At 46.6% G+C, this 16231-nt stretch overlaps 3 protein-coding genes across 3 annotated transcripts; 1 reads left to right on the plus strand and 2 right to left on the minus strand.

Annotated features, from left to right (window-relative positions):
* Positions 1-587: 587 nt before the first annotated feature.
* F5891DRAFT_960821 (ABC1 family-domain-containing protein) lies at positions 588-2262 on the minus strand (the record flags this gene model as incomplete). Its single annotated transcript, XM_041375772.1, has 7 exons — positions 588-687; positions 790-980; positions 1034-1186; positions 1261-1368; positions 1426-1644; positions 1754-2112; positions 2169-2262. The coding sequence occupies 7 exons, from the start codon at positions 2260-2262 to the stop codon at positions 588-590; spliced, it is 1224 nt and encodes a 407-aa protein (XP_041220480.1).
* Positions 2263-3327: 1065 nt separating this feature from the next.
* F5891DRAFT_1194715 (uncharacterized protein) lies at positions 3328-4533 on the plus strand (the record flags this gene model as incomplete). The annotated part of the gene is made up of 6 exons (XM_041367994.1): positions 3328-3377; positions 3437-3506; positions 3555-3596; positions 3646-3956; positions 4016-4388; positions 4507-4533. 6 exons carry the CDS (start codon positions 3328-3330, stop codon positions 4531-4533), a joined length of 873 nt encoding a protein of 290 aa, XP_041220481.1.
* Positions 4534-4854: 321 nt separating this feature from the next.
* F5891DRAFT_960837 (uncharacterized protein) lies at positions 4855-6774 on the minus strand (the record flags this gene model as incomplete). Its single annotated transcript, XM_041375774.1, is given in 11 exon segments — positions 4855-5086; positions 5138-5213; positions 5276-5453; positions 5505-5755; positions 5807-5827; positions 5880-5933; positions 5950-6063; positions 6115-6203; positions 6318-6342; positions 6400-6667; positions 6715-6774. Coding segments are annotated over 11 exon segments (1368 nt in total), but the record flags the coding sequence as incomplete, so codon positions are not given.
* Between the last annotated feature and the right edge of the window lie 9457 nt (positions 6775-16231).

Here is a 16231-nt window from a genome sequence, read left to right on the forward strand (position 1 = left end):
GAGGTTATGGACTGCCTCAGGCTTAATACTACACAAAGACAATCTTTCGAAGTATGTAATGAAGAACTACACTTACGACACAACGAAGCAGCATTTGAAGTAGAGAAAGAACATGATCAGCTCAATGCTTGTACATGCTTTCCACCAAATTCACAGTGCAATTACAAACAACAGAAGTGGTGTTTTCTTTGTAGAAGGTCGCCCAGGACGAGAAAACTATTTTCAATCAGAGCCTTATGCTTTGCGATACATGCGCAGGTCAAATTGTGCTGATCGTCAGGAGTTGCGCACTTCGCGCAATTGTTTACGGGCCTGCATCATCGAAGTTCAACGTTGCCGCTCCGAATCAACAACCTCGAAAGTCACTGTAGAGATACACTCTGTTTATTGAAGTTCGCATCGACAAACGAAGAATAAGCGCTTGCTTTTGGAATGAAAGCAATTCCTCTGTGCAACGACCGGAGGTTGCGAGGACGGCTCCTTATTGTATAGGATTACAGCGACTTTTTGTCAGACGACGCATATCGCTGCACTAAGGTGTTCCATACAAATTGTGCATTGGGTATTCTGGATCGGACAGCACAGACTCATGCAAACTTGTACGGTTCAGTCACTTGGTCCCAAAGCTTCTTGGTGTCTACCACAGCACGCAACCTCGAAGCAAGTAGGAACGCCCCACTCAATTTCCTACAGAACCGACGATGAGCAAAAAGAGGACAAAGAAGCACGCAAAAAATTGAAGATAAAACCCCGGCTTTTGTTCGGAGGGAAATCTATCCCAAGACTCACCGATTCAGACTGTAGGTTTCCCTTGGTGGAGGCGTCAACCTATGCTTAAGCATCACGGGTATGAAATCACGTATTTGAGCTGTGATGTCCGCCCACGGTGTCCCAGATCCAAATGCGAAGGGCTGCGAGGTCGTGGGTTTGAAGGGGGTAGCTAGGAGGACCATGGAGCTGACGTGCGCATTGAGCATGACCTGTGAACGTGTTCTGTGAATACATGCGCGGGACAGTGATGGGGAGATAGCACTTCATTTTCCTCTCCAGTGAGATATCCAAGTTTCTGACTCCATTCTGCGCATGCGATACGGTCCTCAGATGCAGCGGCTTGAAGAAGGCGCAGCCAGTTGTCCATGAATTCTTTCGTGTACTCGCGCGTTGCACCAAAATCGACCAAGGACAGCTGCAATGATAGTCAGCGAATTCGTCCAGGCAACTCAAGAAGTAGAAAATATGAAGTGTCAACATGAGACACACCTGTTGTGCCCTTGAGTCCCATAGGAAATTTGTGAAGTTAGGGTCCGTCTGCATGAGTCTGAACTGGAAGAGCTCCCGCAAGCAGAGCTCGATGATTCGCGATGCAATCTACCATGAATTTCAAGAAATGCATAATCTATGGTGGATGATAGGAGAAGCGCGCACCTCGTTTCGCTCTTCTTGTGGTAAACCTCCGACTATAGCATCTCCAATGCTGACGCCTTCTACATGCTCCATTACAAGAACACGCTCTGTGCTACCTGGCCACACCCACGGGACCCTGAACCGTGCATCTGCACCAAGACAATCTGGGCTCCTATACCGCTCGAGGAAACTTGCCTCCCGCGAGTAGTCGCATTCGTCAGCAAGCTCGTCTTTCATTACCTTTGTGTTGAGATAGGATGTAGTGAATTATCCGGATAGCAGGAAATGAAGCAAGATCGAGAATAAAAAATATTCAGCACTAAGTATGAGGAAAATATAGAAGACACACTTGAATCGTACGATCCAGGAATAACCCCCGTGGAAGCAAGCTTCCAGCGGTAAGAATCATCTTAACATAGCCAAGGTCGTTCGCAATTGAGTTAGCAATATTCGGGAACTGGATCTTTACAGCGACATGTTGGCCATCGTCGCCAGATGGACTCTGACTTTGAGCAAGGACAGCGTGGTGCACCTGGCCGATGCTTGCAGCTGCGAACGGTATACGATCGAACGATGTAAAATTATCGGCCCATGATTCCCCTAGGGACGTGTACAGCACTTGTTGCATCTGCCAGTCCGGCATATAGTGAGCGCTGTCTTGAACGCGACGGAATATTTTATCGACTTCTGGGGGTAGGAGGTGGGTGTCTAGCGCCAAGATTAGTAGTGGACAAAATGATAAGAGATGGCCAATGAATGAGCACCTTGGATGCTCATGAACTGGCCGAGCTTTAGTGCGGCACCCCGCATCTGAGAGAGCTTGGATACCAAACGAGTTATGTTTGCTTCAGTTAACATGACTGGTTGTGTGTCGTTTGCATGGGATGTAGTAGAGCGACGTAAGAGCTCGGAAGCAGCGCCATACGAGAGTGATGCTGCAAGGCCTGTGACTACAAGTGAGCAAAAGGTGCACTAAAGGACAGTAAAGAAAGACGTACCGCCATAATGAAATAAGCGACCAAGTCTGGATGAAGGGACCTTGGATGATTGGAGGTTGCGTGATTGTATAGGAGGGGAGTTTATGGGTGCAGATAGAGCTTCGTCTGGATGCTATAGGGTGGCAGCACATGGAAATGAGCAAGAGGCGGACATAAGTAACGAGTTAACTGGCAGGGAGGAAAGGACTAGAGACACACCTCTAAATCTAGGGGCACAGGACTTTCTATTTCACGACGTAGGCTTTCAAATCTCGTGGGTATGGAAGGAGGACCAGAGTCAAACGTGACTTCAGAAGAAGACGCGATTGTCAAGGAACCCTCCACCTCAAGTGGAATAGAGATGACCGCAAGACTGGGATCGCTAGGTAGTTGAGGTTTCAAGATAGGCTCAGTGGAGAGAGATATATGGGTAGTGCGCGAAAACTGCTCAGACTGGATGTCTTTTTCAAATCGAGGTGGTAATGGTGTCGCTTTCTCTTGCCGTTCCTCGGGATGGGACAGGCAAGTATTGTTAATCGGAGGGTTGGTAGAAAACGCGTGATTTGTGCGCGGTCTTGGAGAGTCGTGGTCAGCTTGAGCATCACCTGCAAGCTGTGACGTTAACTGATGCTCCTCTGTCTTGCTCTTGCGCAAAGAGAACTCCGGAGATACAACGGGTCTGACAGGAAAAATCTGGGAGGCTCTGATCTGTGCTGCACGAACAGCAATATCTGTAACTGAGTGGAGAACGCAAAGCCATCCAAACGCAGGCCCAGGTGGCATCCACGACTAAAGTTCTGCTTCAAAATCAATTTAAAAGGCACTGCACCGTCACGGTTGTAACTTGGAGTGAAATTTGCACAGCCACAGTAGTCCGTTTCAGACCTTGCACTCAAGTTGAGCGTTAAACGCACCTATCCTTGTATCACAACTACAGGTCGGAGCCATGCAGAATCAGACCCACAGTCCCAACCTGGCTCGATATGTGATACAGAGGTAATTAAATGTTGTCCAGGTAATATGCCACCACTACATTTTACCTTGGTTTGTTATAGCTCCGACGTCATTTCTGACTTGCGAATCAACGTCTTTGAGGAGGGTCACGACAATGTCATGTGGTACAAGGTGCGACATTATAGCGGTTTTTTTCTCCGCCCGCTCACTTGAATGAAGGAAAGGTTCCTAGGGGACGATGAGATCATTGAGCATGTCGTGGTGCGTTTTCATCTTTCATGTATCACACCAATTCATATTTCCTCCGAAGCACAATCAAACATCGACAATATGCTGGACAATCCACAAGCCAAAGCGCGGGTGGTATATCCGCATTCGTGCACCATCATTTCCCCCAGGCGTCTCCATATCCCTTCTTCCTATTCCCCGCACGTCCCCTAATTATATAGACGCCGCACTGTCCTTATCATGTCTTACCAACACCCCCTCTACTGTGATACACTCACCTAGTACCTCGAAGATGTCCATAGATAGCACATCGACAGTGCACTCTTATCCTCCAACACCGCCCCCGGCCTCCATCATGATCACCCCGCCTACACCACAAAGCATCAGCGCGCGGTTGGAGGAAATATCCCCGTCTCCCATTTCAGTACAGAAACGCGCCTCTTGTCCTGAAGCAACACAATTCTTGTTGGCACCGCATTCTACACCACACATCCCGGGGCCGCAACCAGACGAGCAGACATCATTCCTATACGTGCGCTGTCAATGTTCAAAAACAACAGGCCTTCGCACTCTGCCTCATTTACGATCACGCCACTCAACCGGCCTAGTCCCCAACCGCCTGGTTCAGGACATCGGATATCCCAAATTATTCCGATGACCCCGACGCCATTGTTGACCTTCCACGATCGCACACCGTTACTCACCTTGGCGTCTGTGACGGGTCTTCTCGAGATAAACAGAGCAGAGGAGCGTATATTGGGAATTGATACGAGCTTTTGGATCGCTGTTGCCTTAGCGTATTGGGATTTTTTGGAAGATAGAGAGGTGAGTATCTTGCCGACTGCTAAAGCACCTGGCGCCGTCCACCTATCACAGTCTCTTCGGCAGTTTATTCTTCTACACCGACCCTTTGAATATCCTCGCTGACACATTCCTTGCACAGAGCTATCTGGCTGCAGTCAGTGATTAAACTCAGTCTCATATACCCGTACTCTGCTGTTCACTTGCTGTTAACATGCTATATTGTATTGAGTCATCCTGATCTGAATATTCCCCCTCCCCACCTGTGCTAGTTCATAGGTTCGCGTGCCATCTATAGAAGGTCCGAATTTCCCGGTCATTGCATCATGCCGCTTGCTTCTCATATCTTTGCCCCTAAAATCTGCAATGCAGGTCTCGTCCCCAAAGACGGGTATTCTACCCCACCCAGGTACAGCATATTGTATATATACGAGGCCAGTCAATGTCGGGCACTACCATCTAGTGTGAACCTGTCTTGTTGTCCAACAAACTATACGTCAGATTCAACGCGAGCCCTGGTGGCGCTCCACGATGGTATGCGATGTGACTTGATCTGTTTTGTGATCCAAGAGAACAGGTCAGAAATGTGCACATCGTTGGAAGCCAGTACCGGCCATGTCGCCAGAATTAAAATAGCGACCCAAATGGGAGATACGATCGAGATGGTGACGACGCTAGAAGTGAAAATCACGATGGACAATGCCGCAGCAAAGAATGCCATTCTGTTAAATAATGAGCCACTACCGTCCCATGGTCTTTAACTGGACACGCACCCCCAAATTAGAAGAGCAAATGGTAGACATAGCATGAGGGCAAGGCCTTCGAGGCCGAGCACAGAAACCGATATCGCTTCCATAAACGAGGCCTAAACTGTAAAGAATGCAGACTAAACAATTAAAAAGAGAACTTACCACAGCTTTTAGCGGAGTCCCGCCGGCTGTCATTGACTTGTCCGGCTAAGACTAGTGAAACCACTAACGACCCCATAGCACAGAGGGTAGACATATAGGAAACAAGAATCGCGGCCTTTTGAGTTCCGACAGATGGTACCGCGAGAAAGCTAATATCGACAGCAAGCATCACAGTAGACTGAGATGGACATCGATTGCATTGCCAATATGGAGCAGAAATACAACTCACGAATATTGTGTATCCATTCCATTCATTGTTGAGTCTATTGATAAAATTCTTCCACCGCGGTTGAACGATGGTGGAATCGACCCATATCTTTCGAAGGACCTTGTTGTAAGCATTAGGGGATCCAAACAGTATGCAATTCATGACGCGAAGAAGGATATTGTTCGAGCGGGTATTGGTATCTCCGTACAGGGACTGGTCTGCGTTAAGCCGAGCGCCCGGTTGTCCACAGAAATTCACAAATTTGACGTTGCCTATGAAAGTAATTAGGAAGCGTGATGCACTTCCAATCGACCGGAACTCACAGAATTCTTCCATAAATCGAGCTGAAAGTACACAAAATCAGGTAAACAACTGGCCTTCTATGCTCAGGCTTACCGACAATCCACACAGAATGCTCATGTGGATGCTCATGCTCAATGCCAGCACTGCCTAATAACTAATCAACAACGACCATCTATATCAGTTAATGATTTACCCATGAGAGGATCCATCAGGCTAAGCATACTTGCAACCTCTTCCGAAGAAAAAGGCGCTAAGGACGTGTCAGAAGTGATATTGTCTGTTACGAACTTTCCAGTATAACGTGAAACATTTATGAATCTTTACCCACCTGCCTGGGTATACATAACAATTTCTCTGAGTCTCACGACAACATCTTTTGGAAGGAAGCGTTTGTTTGGATATAGTTCGACGTGTAGCCTGTCAAAGTCATCATGGATAACCACACGAGGTCAAGATAGGCTGTCACACAAGTTTCAGCGCATCAACTTCGGTCAAAGTGAGGAATAGGTATACTCCTGAGGCCGTACGAACCAGTACTGTGATTCTAATGCATATCCTAGGAGTGGTGCAATGAAAGAAGCTCGAAGGGGGATACTTCCCATAAAGAACTCACTGATATGATCAGCGCACTTTACGCCTCGGACGCCACCAATGAGATCACTAGATTTATGGGCCTCGAACCAGAAAATGATGCGTCTGTCGTGATCGGCAAAGTAATAGCCCCATTCTTCATGATCCCCATTCATGAACTCCAATACTAGCTCGACGGATGGATCGAGGTCGATGCCTGCATTTTCTACTTCTTTGTACGCCTTGTCAACAGCCTTACCTATGTTGTCCACCATTCCAGGGGCCCGAATATCAGCATCAGTAAAAACTCTCTGGTGGGAAATGAGTCGAAGTTACACAGAAATGATCGTAAACATACTTTATACGAGTGATAGAAAAACAAAGCGCCTTCCGGGTGTGTAAGTGGTTCCCATCCAGACACCAGAGCGAGCTCCCTACCAGTCCCTTTCAATCTTATTGTTCACTCTCTCGCCAACGTACTTACTCTGAACAGTCTAAAAGACCTTTCGGAACTTCGTACAATGCATAATCACCTTGACTGTAGTTATGGATTAGAAAGGCAAAATACTCGGCAAGTATGATGTGCGTACAATTCAATCCTATCGTATCGCTTGATTTGTCCAGGTGTTGCGGGAACTAAAGTGATACTATCGAAAGATTGTACTGGCGCCACAGGATGCGAGATAATAGCGATACTGGTGGTGGTGGAGGGCTCGGGCATGGAATATCCATGGTGCACAAGAATCCAGAGGAGGCTGGATATCAGAAGCCACGCCATTCCACCCGTCGCTTTGCCGAGGTGAGAGTTCAAACAATGGTACTGCGAGCGTTACAGAAGTAGATTTCTCTTGATTGACGGCGGCCGGTTGAGAACTCCACGCCAGCCCTGATTCTCGAAAGATTCTCTCTTTTCCGTCCATGATGGATTGACAGTGTCGAAACACCCGCCGGAGGACAGAGAGGATACTTGTGTATGGCCGAAATGCGATGGTCCTGATGACGAGCCTCAACCATGAGATAAACGTCCGAATGTAGCCTCTAGGTATGATCATATTGAGAAAAGTGGAGTGAAGTACAAGCTAGAGAATCTAAGAAGTAAAGTACGACGGTTTTCGGAAACGTTCGCGCGCTCGCGTGGCTTTCGCGTATTTCGCGTATTTCGCTTACCTCGCTTAAACCTGTTTTTGGAAATCTCGCGTGGTTTTCTCGCGTGGCTTTCGAGCGCCGACTCACTTGCCCATTAGAGCAGCGCACTACGCAATACAAGTATTTTCCTTATTGTAATGTAATTGTTTATGTTACATGCATACAGTAAATAATAAAATTGAAAATGGAACAACATGATATAATTTTGCAGACAGGGGGACAACAAATATATGTGGTGACAGGAAATGAATGAGAAAAGGTTGTGAAAAAATAAATAAAAAATAGAGAAAGTAGAGACTTGACAACTGGAGAACAGGAGATAGTGAGGAGACAGGAAAATTGGGAATGGGAAACAGGGAGAATGGGAGGAGATAGGAGAACAGAAGATGGGGAGGATGGGAAAATGGGAAACAGGGAAACAGGGAGATCGGGAGGATGGGAGATGGGAAACAGAGAGATCAGGAGGTCGGGAGATGGGAAACTGTCACAACCCAATAACGAATTAACGCTGGGCAGAGACTAGGACTCAAACAAAGAATAATCACGCAGAGGAAGTAGGCAGCAGGTACGTCTTGGTATTGCTCACTTGGAGATACAAGAGGTTTGAACTAAAGAACTACTGACTACGACGAGCTACCTATATACACATATTGAAACTGAGACTGAAACTGAGTATGAACTAACTAACCAATCAGAATAATTAAAGGTATCGTACGATTCTATATATAACTATGATGTCATAACATGTGCCGCAGCCGCAGTAAGACTCTGGAACATTCCAAGAGTGTCGCGAGGCATGACATCAATATCTTCGGCATTGTCCGATAGGTCACGTGACTCTGGTAATTCTACAATAGACGCAATAATAGGAACTTCTTCAACAGTAAACACATTCTTAGGAACAGGCGCTGTGACTGGGCGCTTAAAGGACTTAGAGTTTAGGAACGAATAATGGTTTGTATTTGGAACTCGTGACATTACCCCCTCTCTAGGATGAGCGTCATCGCGAATGAAACTAGGACGAATAAATTTCTTGCGCCATTCCAAAAACTCCTGGGTTTCGAACACCGATTTGTTAATTTTGCGGGGATTTAATGCCTTCGGATTTTGCCGGTGAAATTCTTGAACTTTCAACCGTGCATTCTCAAGGTTTTCCTCAGGTTCCCATGTCGCTTCTTCTATCGGATATCCTTCCCACTCTACTAGGTATTGGAGTTTTGATCTGTGCAGTCTCGAGTCTAGGACTTTTCGTACTATCCATTCGGAATTGCCTTCTGATAAGATCTCTGGCGGCGGACGATGATGTGGAAGTCTTTGGATTAAGGTCGAGGGGGAATGCGGAGTGAGTAATTCTACGTGGAATACCGGATGAATCTGATATTTTGCTGGAAGGTTCAGGCGGTAATTTACATCACCCGTCTTCTCTAGCACTTCAAACGGACCAAGTCGTCGATCGGAGAGTTTCTTATTTGGTCTTTTCTGACGGATATTTTTGGCATTGAGCCAGACCAGATCTCCTTTCTTGAATTGTGGTGCGTCTTTTACTCCTCTATCGTAGAATCTCTTCATCCGCTCATTCGCCATTCGCAGCATGCTTTCTGCGTCTTCCTTCGCCTCTTTCATTACATCCACTCGTTCATCAGCTGCAGGTACTTTAGAATTGGAAATTGGTGAAAAAGTAAACTCTGGATCGTATCCGTAGAGTACTTTGAATGGACTATGACCTGTTACAGTGACAGAGTTATTGTGAGCGAATTCTGCTATCGGAAGCCAGTCTACCCAATCATTTTGGCGGTAAGACGTGAACATTCTCAGATATTGCTCTACTTCTTGGTTGATTCTCTCTGTTTGTCCGTCTGTCTGAGGATGATAAGCCGTTGACATGTTCCATTTTATGCCTAGGCGTTTCGACACTTGTCCCATAAATTTGGAGACGAATTGTGTTCCTCTGTCCGATATCACCTGTTTCGGAGTTCCATGGTGTTTCCATACGTTATCTAGGAAAAGTTTCGCGATTCCTCGAGCGTCAACTTCCTTTTTCGTAGGCATGATGTGTGTTTGTTTCGTGTATCGATCAACGACAACAAAAATAGAATCGAACCCTTCGCTTTTAGGCAAATCTACTATCAAATCACAAGTGATTGATTGCCAAGGTCCCGCTGGTATTTCATTTGGTTTAAGCGGACCATGTGGTTGCGTTGGGTGAATCTTCGTTGCTCTGCATCTATCACAGCCATCTACGTAATCGTGGACATACTTCATCATTGAAGGCCACCAATAATTTCTGGAAATCAATTCTAAGGTTTTGGCACGTCCAGGATGTCCAGCCGGTGGAGAGTCGTGAAACAGCTCCAATATCTCTCGGCGGATCTCTTTATCGTTGGGGACGTAAACCAGTCCTCGGAATAACACCAATCCATCCTCCACATTCCATTCTTCGACTCCTCTACGTAATTGTACCGGTGCTGCTTTTAGCGTTTGTAGCGCTTTAGCGACTTCGGGCTCTCGTTCTGTGCATTGCCTTATCTTTCTCAGCAATTGTTTTTCTCCTTGCACTAGAACTTGACCTCTTTTAGCAGCTTTTACAGTAAAAAACTCCGGTTTTAACAAAATACGATCAGAATTGTCGTTTTCTATCCCCCCTCTGTGGTCTTCTCTCCGAGAAAGCTTATCGGCCTTATCATTGACTACACCAGGCTTATGTTGGAGCGTAAATTCATACTCCGCCAGGAACAGACTCCATCTGGCTTGCCTTCTTGTCAACTTTTGGCTCGTCATAAAGTACTCGAGATTTTTATGATCCGTCCAGATCTCCACATGGTGAGGTTTTCCCTGCACATAGTGCCTCCACTCCTCCAACGCTCGAATGATTGCGAGTAACTCTTTGTCATGGATGTCATAATTTCTTTCTGCATCGTTCATTGACTTAGAGTAATACGCCACGGGGTGCCACAGGTCATCTTCCATCAGTTGAGATAGAACCGCTCCAGTTGCATAATCAGAAGCATCGGTTTCTATTTTCATTTTCTTCTCAACGTCAGGCATTACTAGGATCGGAGCTGATGTAAACCTTGACTTCAGTTCATCAAAAGCATCTTGCTGTTTCTCCGTCCAGTCCCATTTGACATCCTTCCGCAATAAATCATTCATTGGTCTGGCAATGTCCGAAAACCCGAAGATAAATCTTCTGTAGAAGTTGGCAAAGCCCATAAATGCTTGAATATCTTTGACGCATTTGGGTACAGGCCATTTCATTACTCCTTCTACTTTCACAGGGTCCATTCGAACACCACCCTTCTCCACTATCAACCCGAGGAACTCGACTTCTGTCTGTTCGAAGCTACACTTTTCAGGCTTCAGATACAGATCGTTCTCTTTTAGTCGTTTTAGTACCTCTCGTACAACTTTTCGGTGTTGCTCCCTATTGCCATTCGTGAACACGAGGATATCATCGATATAGACAACTACGGTCTTTCCATCAATTAAATCTCTGAATATCTCGTTCATCATAGTTTGAAACGTGGCAGGGGAGTTTGTTAAACCGAAGTACATCACGGTTGGTTCATGGTGACCAAACGGCGTTTTGAAGGCCGCCTTCCACTCATCTCCTTCTTTCATGCGAATATTATTGTACCCCCATCTTACATCCATCTTGGAGTACATCGTGGCGCCGGTTAAAGCATCAATCAAATCTTGAGATCTCGGTAGCGGGTATGCATTTTTAACCGTCTTCTCATTGAGCTTTCTATAGTCCATCACCGGTCTTAACTTGCCATCTTTTTTGGCCACAAAGAAGAAAGGTGCTGCCACTGGAGATTGTGAATTTCTTATACGTCCCAGTGCAGTCTCGGCTTTTAACCAATCTTTCAAAGTGTCCATCTCCTTGGGTGATAAGGGATAGGGTTTCGCATTCGGCGGAAGATCACCATCATCTTTAAGATCTATCGCATGATCCCATTTCTTTCTTTCAGGGAAGCGCTTAGATTCTTCTTCTGAGAAAACTCCCAGGTACTCGTGAAGCCAATCGGGAACCATCTCTTCGACCGATTTCTTCACCTTCGTTGCTTCTTCTGCAACCTTCTGCTCCGTGGCAACCGAGGCTTTATACTTGATCCATTCTCCAGGATACTCTTCGTCTTCTATTTCCTCAACTGTCGCCCTCTTCATCGCCATGTCTTCTTCGTCATCCTCTTCTGTGGGAATCAGGTCTGGCACTTCTTCTATCTTTTTTTGTTCTTTTCTTTTTTCTTTATTTTTTTGTCTTTGTTCTTTTTTAGTAATACATTTAACCGGGCAACGAGAAAGTGCAAAACGTCCAGCGTTCCAATCTATTTCTGGGTTGTGATATCTTAGCCAATCTATGCCAATAATAACATCATCGCTTCCTAGGTCCGTAACCATGAAGGCTGCTTGGTCTTCAACATGGTCACCAATTTTTAGACCTAGATCTGCGTAATGAGTCATCGATCCAGCGGCATTTAACGAGCCATCAATATTTTTAACCGGAATGGGCCTTAATAATTTATGACACCGGACTTCGTTCTTTTTCACAAACTTCTCGCTAATAAATAATGTTGATGCACCGCAATCTACCAGTGCTTTCACATCTGCTTGTCGGTTCTTTCCCTTCAACGTGATCGGAATGTAAAAATGTTCAGATTTGGATCTAATATATACTTCTGATACATCCGAGAACGTAGATAGGATGGAGAAACGATTGTTCGGGTCTAAGTTCGCAGACTTTGACTTCGACCCCTCTAAAAACCCTTGCCTTCCTTGGAGCTGACCCAGGCTTTGAACCAACTCGGGATAGGGTCTTCTTCTTTTGGCACTGTAGTAGCCTTCACCTGCACCTTTGGTGCGACTGCGTCTTTGCAGTTTCTAGCCATATGGCCTTCGCCTCCACAGCGGTAGCATTTGAAGGATCCAGTCCTTCCTTGAGGTTTTGGAGCACCTCGCTGCTTGTTGGCGTCGACGTCCATAGCGTCGCTTTCCCTGCTCGGACCAGGTTTGTATTCAGGGGTCCTGGGGCCTTGTTTAGGGGTCCACCAGGTCGTCTTCTTCTTGTCCGCGTCTAGCTCTTCGAAGTTGCGTCCGATTTGGATCGCATGTTCCACCAGTTTCTTCATGGTGTTTTTGTCCTCGTAACGGACATGAGCAAGCTGTATCTTGACGCGGTCTTGAAGTCCCATTCTGAACTTCTGCCTTTGGTCGTAGTCGGAAAAGGAGGTGTGTGCAGCCTTTTGTCTAAAAGCGGCTGCGTACTCTGGAACCGAGGAAGCTCCTTGTCTAAGGGATTCTAGTTCCCTAATCGCTTTTCCTTCGCGATCCTCTTGCCCCCACATGGCTTCTAAGTCTTCCAGGAATTTTTCCACGGTCAACTTCTCATCTCCGGTCTTTCCAAGTTTGTTAATGTAAGGTTGCGCCCATTTGGCTGCAGTGCCTTTCATGAAGGAGAGCATTACTCCAATTCTTTGGCCTTCTTGGATGTTGGGCCATTGCGCCGTGTATAGCGCTACTTGGGATATCCAGACCATGAGTTCTATGGAGTCTTTTTCTCCAGTGAAGTCTTGGGGCTTGGAATATTTGATGGATGGGGAGGAATTCGATGATAATAGGCTAGCTCCTGCAGAGCCGAATGATGGTTGTTGAGACTGTATTTTCACGGTCTCGTCTTCTTGCATTTCTAGACGTACGCCCAGGAGTCTGTTTGCTTCTTCTAGAGCTAAGTTTTTGGCTTCTAGTTCCGCTATTCTGACCCTGAAGCTGTCCGCTTGGTTTGCAAGTGACATGTGAATGTAGTCAACAATTTCTTGTGGACTAGATGGTAGTATCACCGTCTGTGCAGGCTGCGTGGGAGAGTTTGGTAATTCAGACATAGTGCCAGTTGTGTTCTGGAACCCGATTCACTGATGTCTGTTGAAGAGCTGCTCGTAAGGGCTCTTCCGAAAGGGAATGATGGTGAAAAGATGAAAGTTTATGTAATGGAAAACTGAAGCGGTCCCCGATATCTGATCGGATCTACCACGTACTTCAGGATCGAAGGGTTCTTTTATCAACCCAACCGATGCTTCCCTAATACTAACTAAAAATGGTACGTAACTATACTCGATCGAGTGGGAAAAACTAGGGACAATGCAATCTCCGTTCTGAGGGTACAAGCCTAGGACAAGTTATCACTCTTCCAGCCGAAGCTTACAAGTGCGAGTCTCACTAGGGTATGTCGCTAAATCCTCGTAGGTCGAAAGCACGGTTTGTCGTCTAGACAGTTCCGCTATTGACTCGAAATGAATGCCTACGTGCGTATGAAGAAAGGATAGGTAAAATGAAACTATAGTAACGTTGAGCAGGCAGGGTTTTGGGCCAGCACTCAAAGTTGCAGTGACACGCCTAATGTCGTGAACACCTCCGTATACTGGCGGCTGCGGTAAGACAGGGCCTGGTATAGGACTACTAACTACGAAAGATGATAGGTATGAAAATTGTGCTCAAATGAGCAAAGGGATGAAACAAAGGATCGCGGCGGTTAAGCCGGGCAAAAGTATAACGGTTCTGTTTCGGTTGATGGTGTGGTGATTACCAACACGACCAGGCGAAAGAGAAAGAGGTGCGAGAGTGTAACGCGGGAGTCGGAGTCTCCTATAGTTCAAACCTAATGTCACAACCCAATAACGAATTAACGCTGGGCAGAGACTAGGACTCAAACAAAGAATAATCACGCAGAGGAAGTAGGCAGCAGGTACGTCTTGGTATTGCTCACTTGGAGATACAAGAGGTTTGAACTAAAGAACTACTGACTACGACGAGCTACCTATATACACATATTGAAACTGAGACTGAAACTGAGTATGAACTAACTAACCAATCAGAATAATTAAAGGTATCGTACGATTCTATATATAACTATGATGTCATAACATGTGCCGCAGCCGCAGTAAGACTCTGGAACATTCCAAGAGTGTCGCGAGGCATGACATCAATATCTTCGGCATTGTCCGATAGGTCACGTGACTCTGGTAATTCTACAATAGACGCAATAATAGGAACTTCTTCAACAGTAAACACATTCTTAGGAACAGGCGCTGTGACTGGGCGCTTAAAGGACTTAGAGTTTAGGAACGAATAATGGTTTGTATTTGGAACTCGTGACAGAAACAGAGAGATCAGGAGGTCGGGAGATGGGAAACAGAGAGATTGGGAAGATGGGAGATGGGAGATGGGAGACGGGAGACAGGAGACAGGAGACGGGAGACAGGAGAAGGGAGACGGGAGATGGGAGACGGGAGACGGGAGACGGGAGACGGGAGACGGGAGACGGGAGACGGGAGACGGGAGACGGGAGACGGGAGACGGGAGACGGGAGACGGGAGACGGGAGACGGGAGACGGGAGACGGGAGACGGGAGACGGGAGACGGGAGACGGGAGTAGGGAGTAGGGAGACGGGAGTAGGGAGACGGGAGTAGGGAGACGGGAGTAGGGAGACGGGAGACGGGAGTAGGGAGACGGGAGATGGGAGAAGGGAGTAGGCAGTAGGGAGCAGGGAGCAGGGAGCAGGGAGCAGGGAGCAGGGAGCAGGGAGCAGGGAGCAGGGAGCAGGGAGCAGGGAGCAGGGAGCAGGGAGCAGGGAGCAGGGAGTAGGGATTAGCATGGGTATACCCCATGGTAACACTTTTTCCAATCACATATATTACCATTTGAAGGCAAATGTACAACTTCAAAATTTTATACTTATCCATCACTCCTATGGTAATCAATTTGGGGATATATTTCCAGGGGTACAGGGGTCTTCAGATCCAAACCCCTACCCCTACCCTCAAGTTTCCCATACCCCTGCTGATCCCTAGATGGGAGGCAGGGGAAAATGGGAAAACAAATACATTCAATGATACTGTTACATATTTGGTATTTTTTACATTGGTCAAAATCCTGCTCAAAGAACATAGCACTGACTGATCTTATGTACTTTTATGTGGTGTGATAGATTGTACTTTTGAGTTCTTTGAAAAGCTGCTCATAAATATATTTCAAAATCATTCAAAATGCACAATTTATTAGGATGCAGCCTGAGGCCAGGAAGCCAAAGGAGGGCGTAGCCCTCCTTGGCTTCCTGTGACGAAGGAACAACACTCATTTTTCTCCCCTGAAGGAGCGCGTAGCGCTCCTTCGATTTGTGCCGAAGGCACAACGGGCGTGAGCTCGTCGTCTGCTAAGCGCGCCTGTACAGCAGTCACGTGATCGTCATTCACGTGCTAGACTGAAATCGGATTAATCTGGCCCAAATCTGGCCGGTCTTGGCACTCTGGGCATGGGTGATCAATGCCATCAACCTAGTGAGAGTGGAGAATTTTGACGTAGTGTCAGACTGGTCGATCTCGGAGAAACGAAGCACGGAATTCGAAATTTGGCGTTTGTGCCGCATATAGCCGGTTTGCTGCATCTATGTACTATGCATACTAGTATCTGCTTTGAATAACGGACTTTACAAACACGCTTTCAACGATACAGTTCCAGCGAGTACTCGAAGCTTTCGCGCGCCTTGATCTTGTCTCGAAAGGCACCATTGACCAAACATCCGAAGTTATTTCAACCCAAGGCTCTCGTATCTTTGCTTACAAGAAGGCATCGGCTTCTAACACATTCAGAATTTGTGCTAGTGCACTACGGAAAAATCCATCCCTCCAAGTGGCCATGCTAAGCTTTTCTGAGTCTCTGAGATGGTTTGTAGCAG

This window comes from Suillus fuscotomentosus, assembly GCF_016647785.1.
Source record: "Suillus fuscotomentosus strain FC203 chromosome Unknown F5891scaffold_73, whole genome shotgun sequence".
NCBI lineage: Eukaryota > Fungi > Basidiomycota > Agaricomycetes > Boletales > Suillaceae > Suillus > Suillus fuscotomentosus.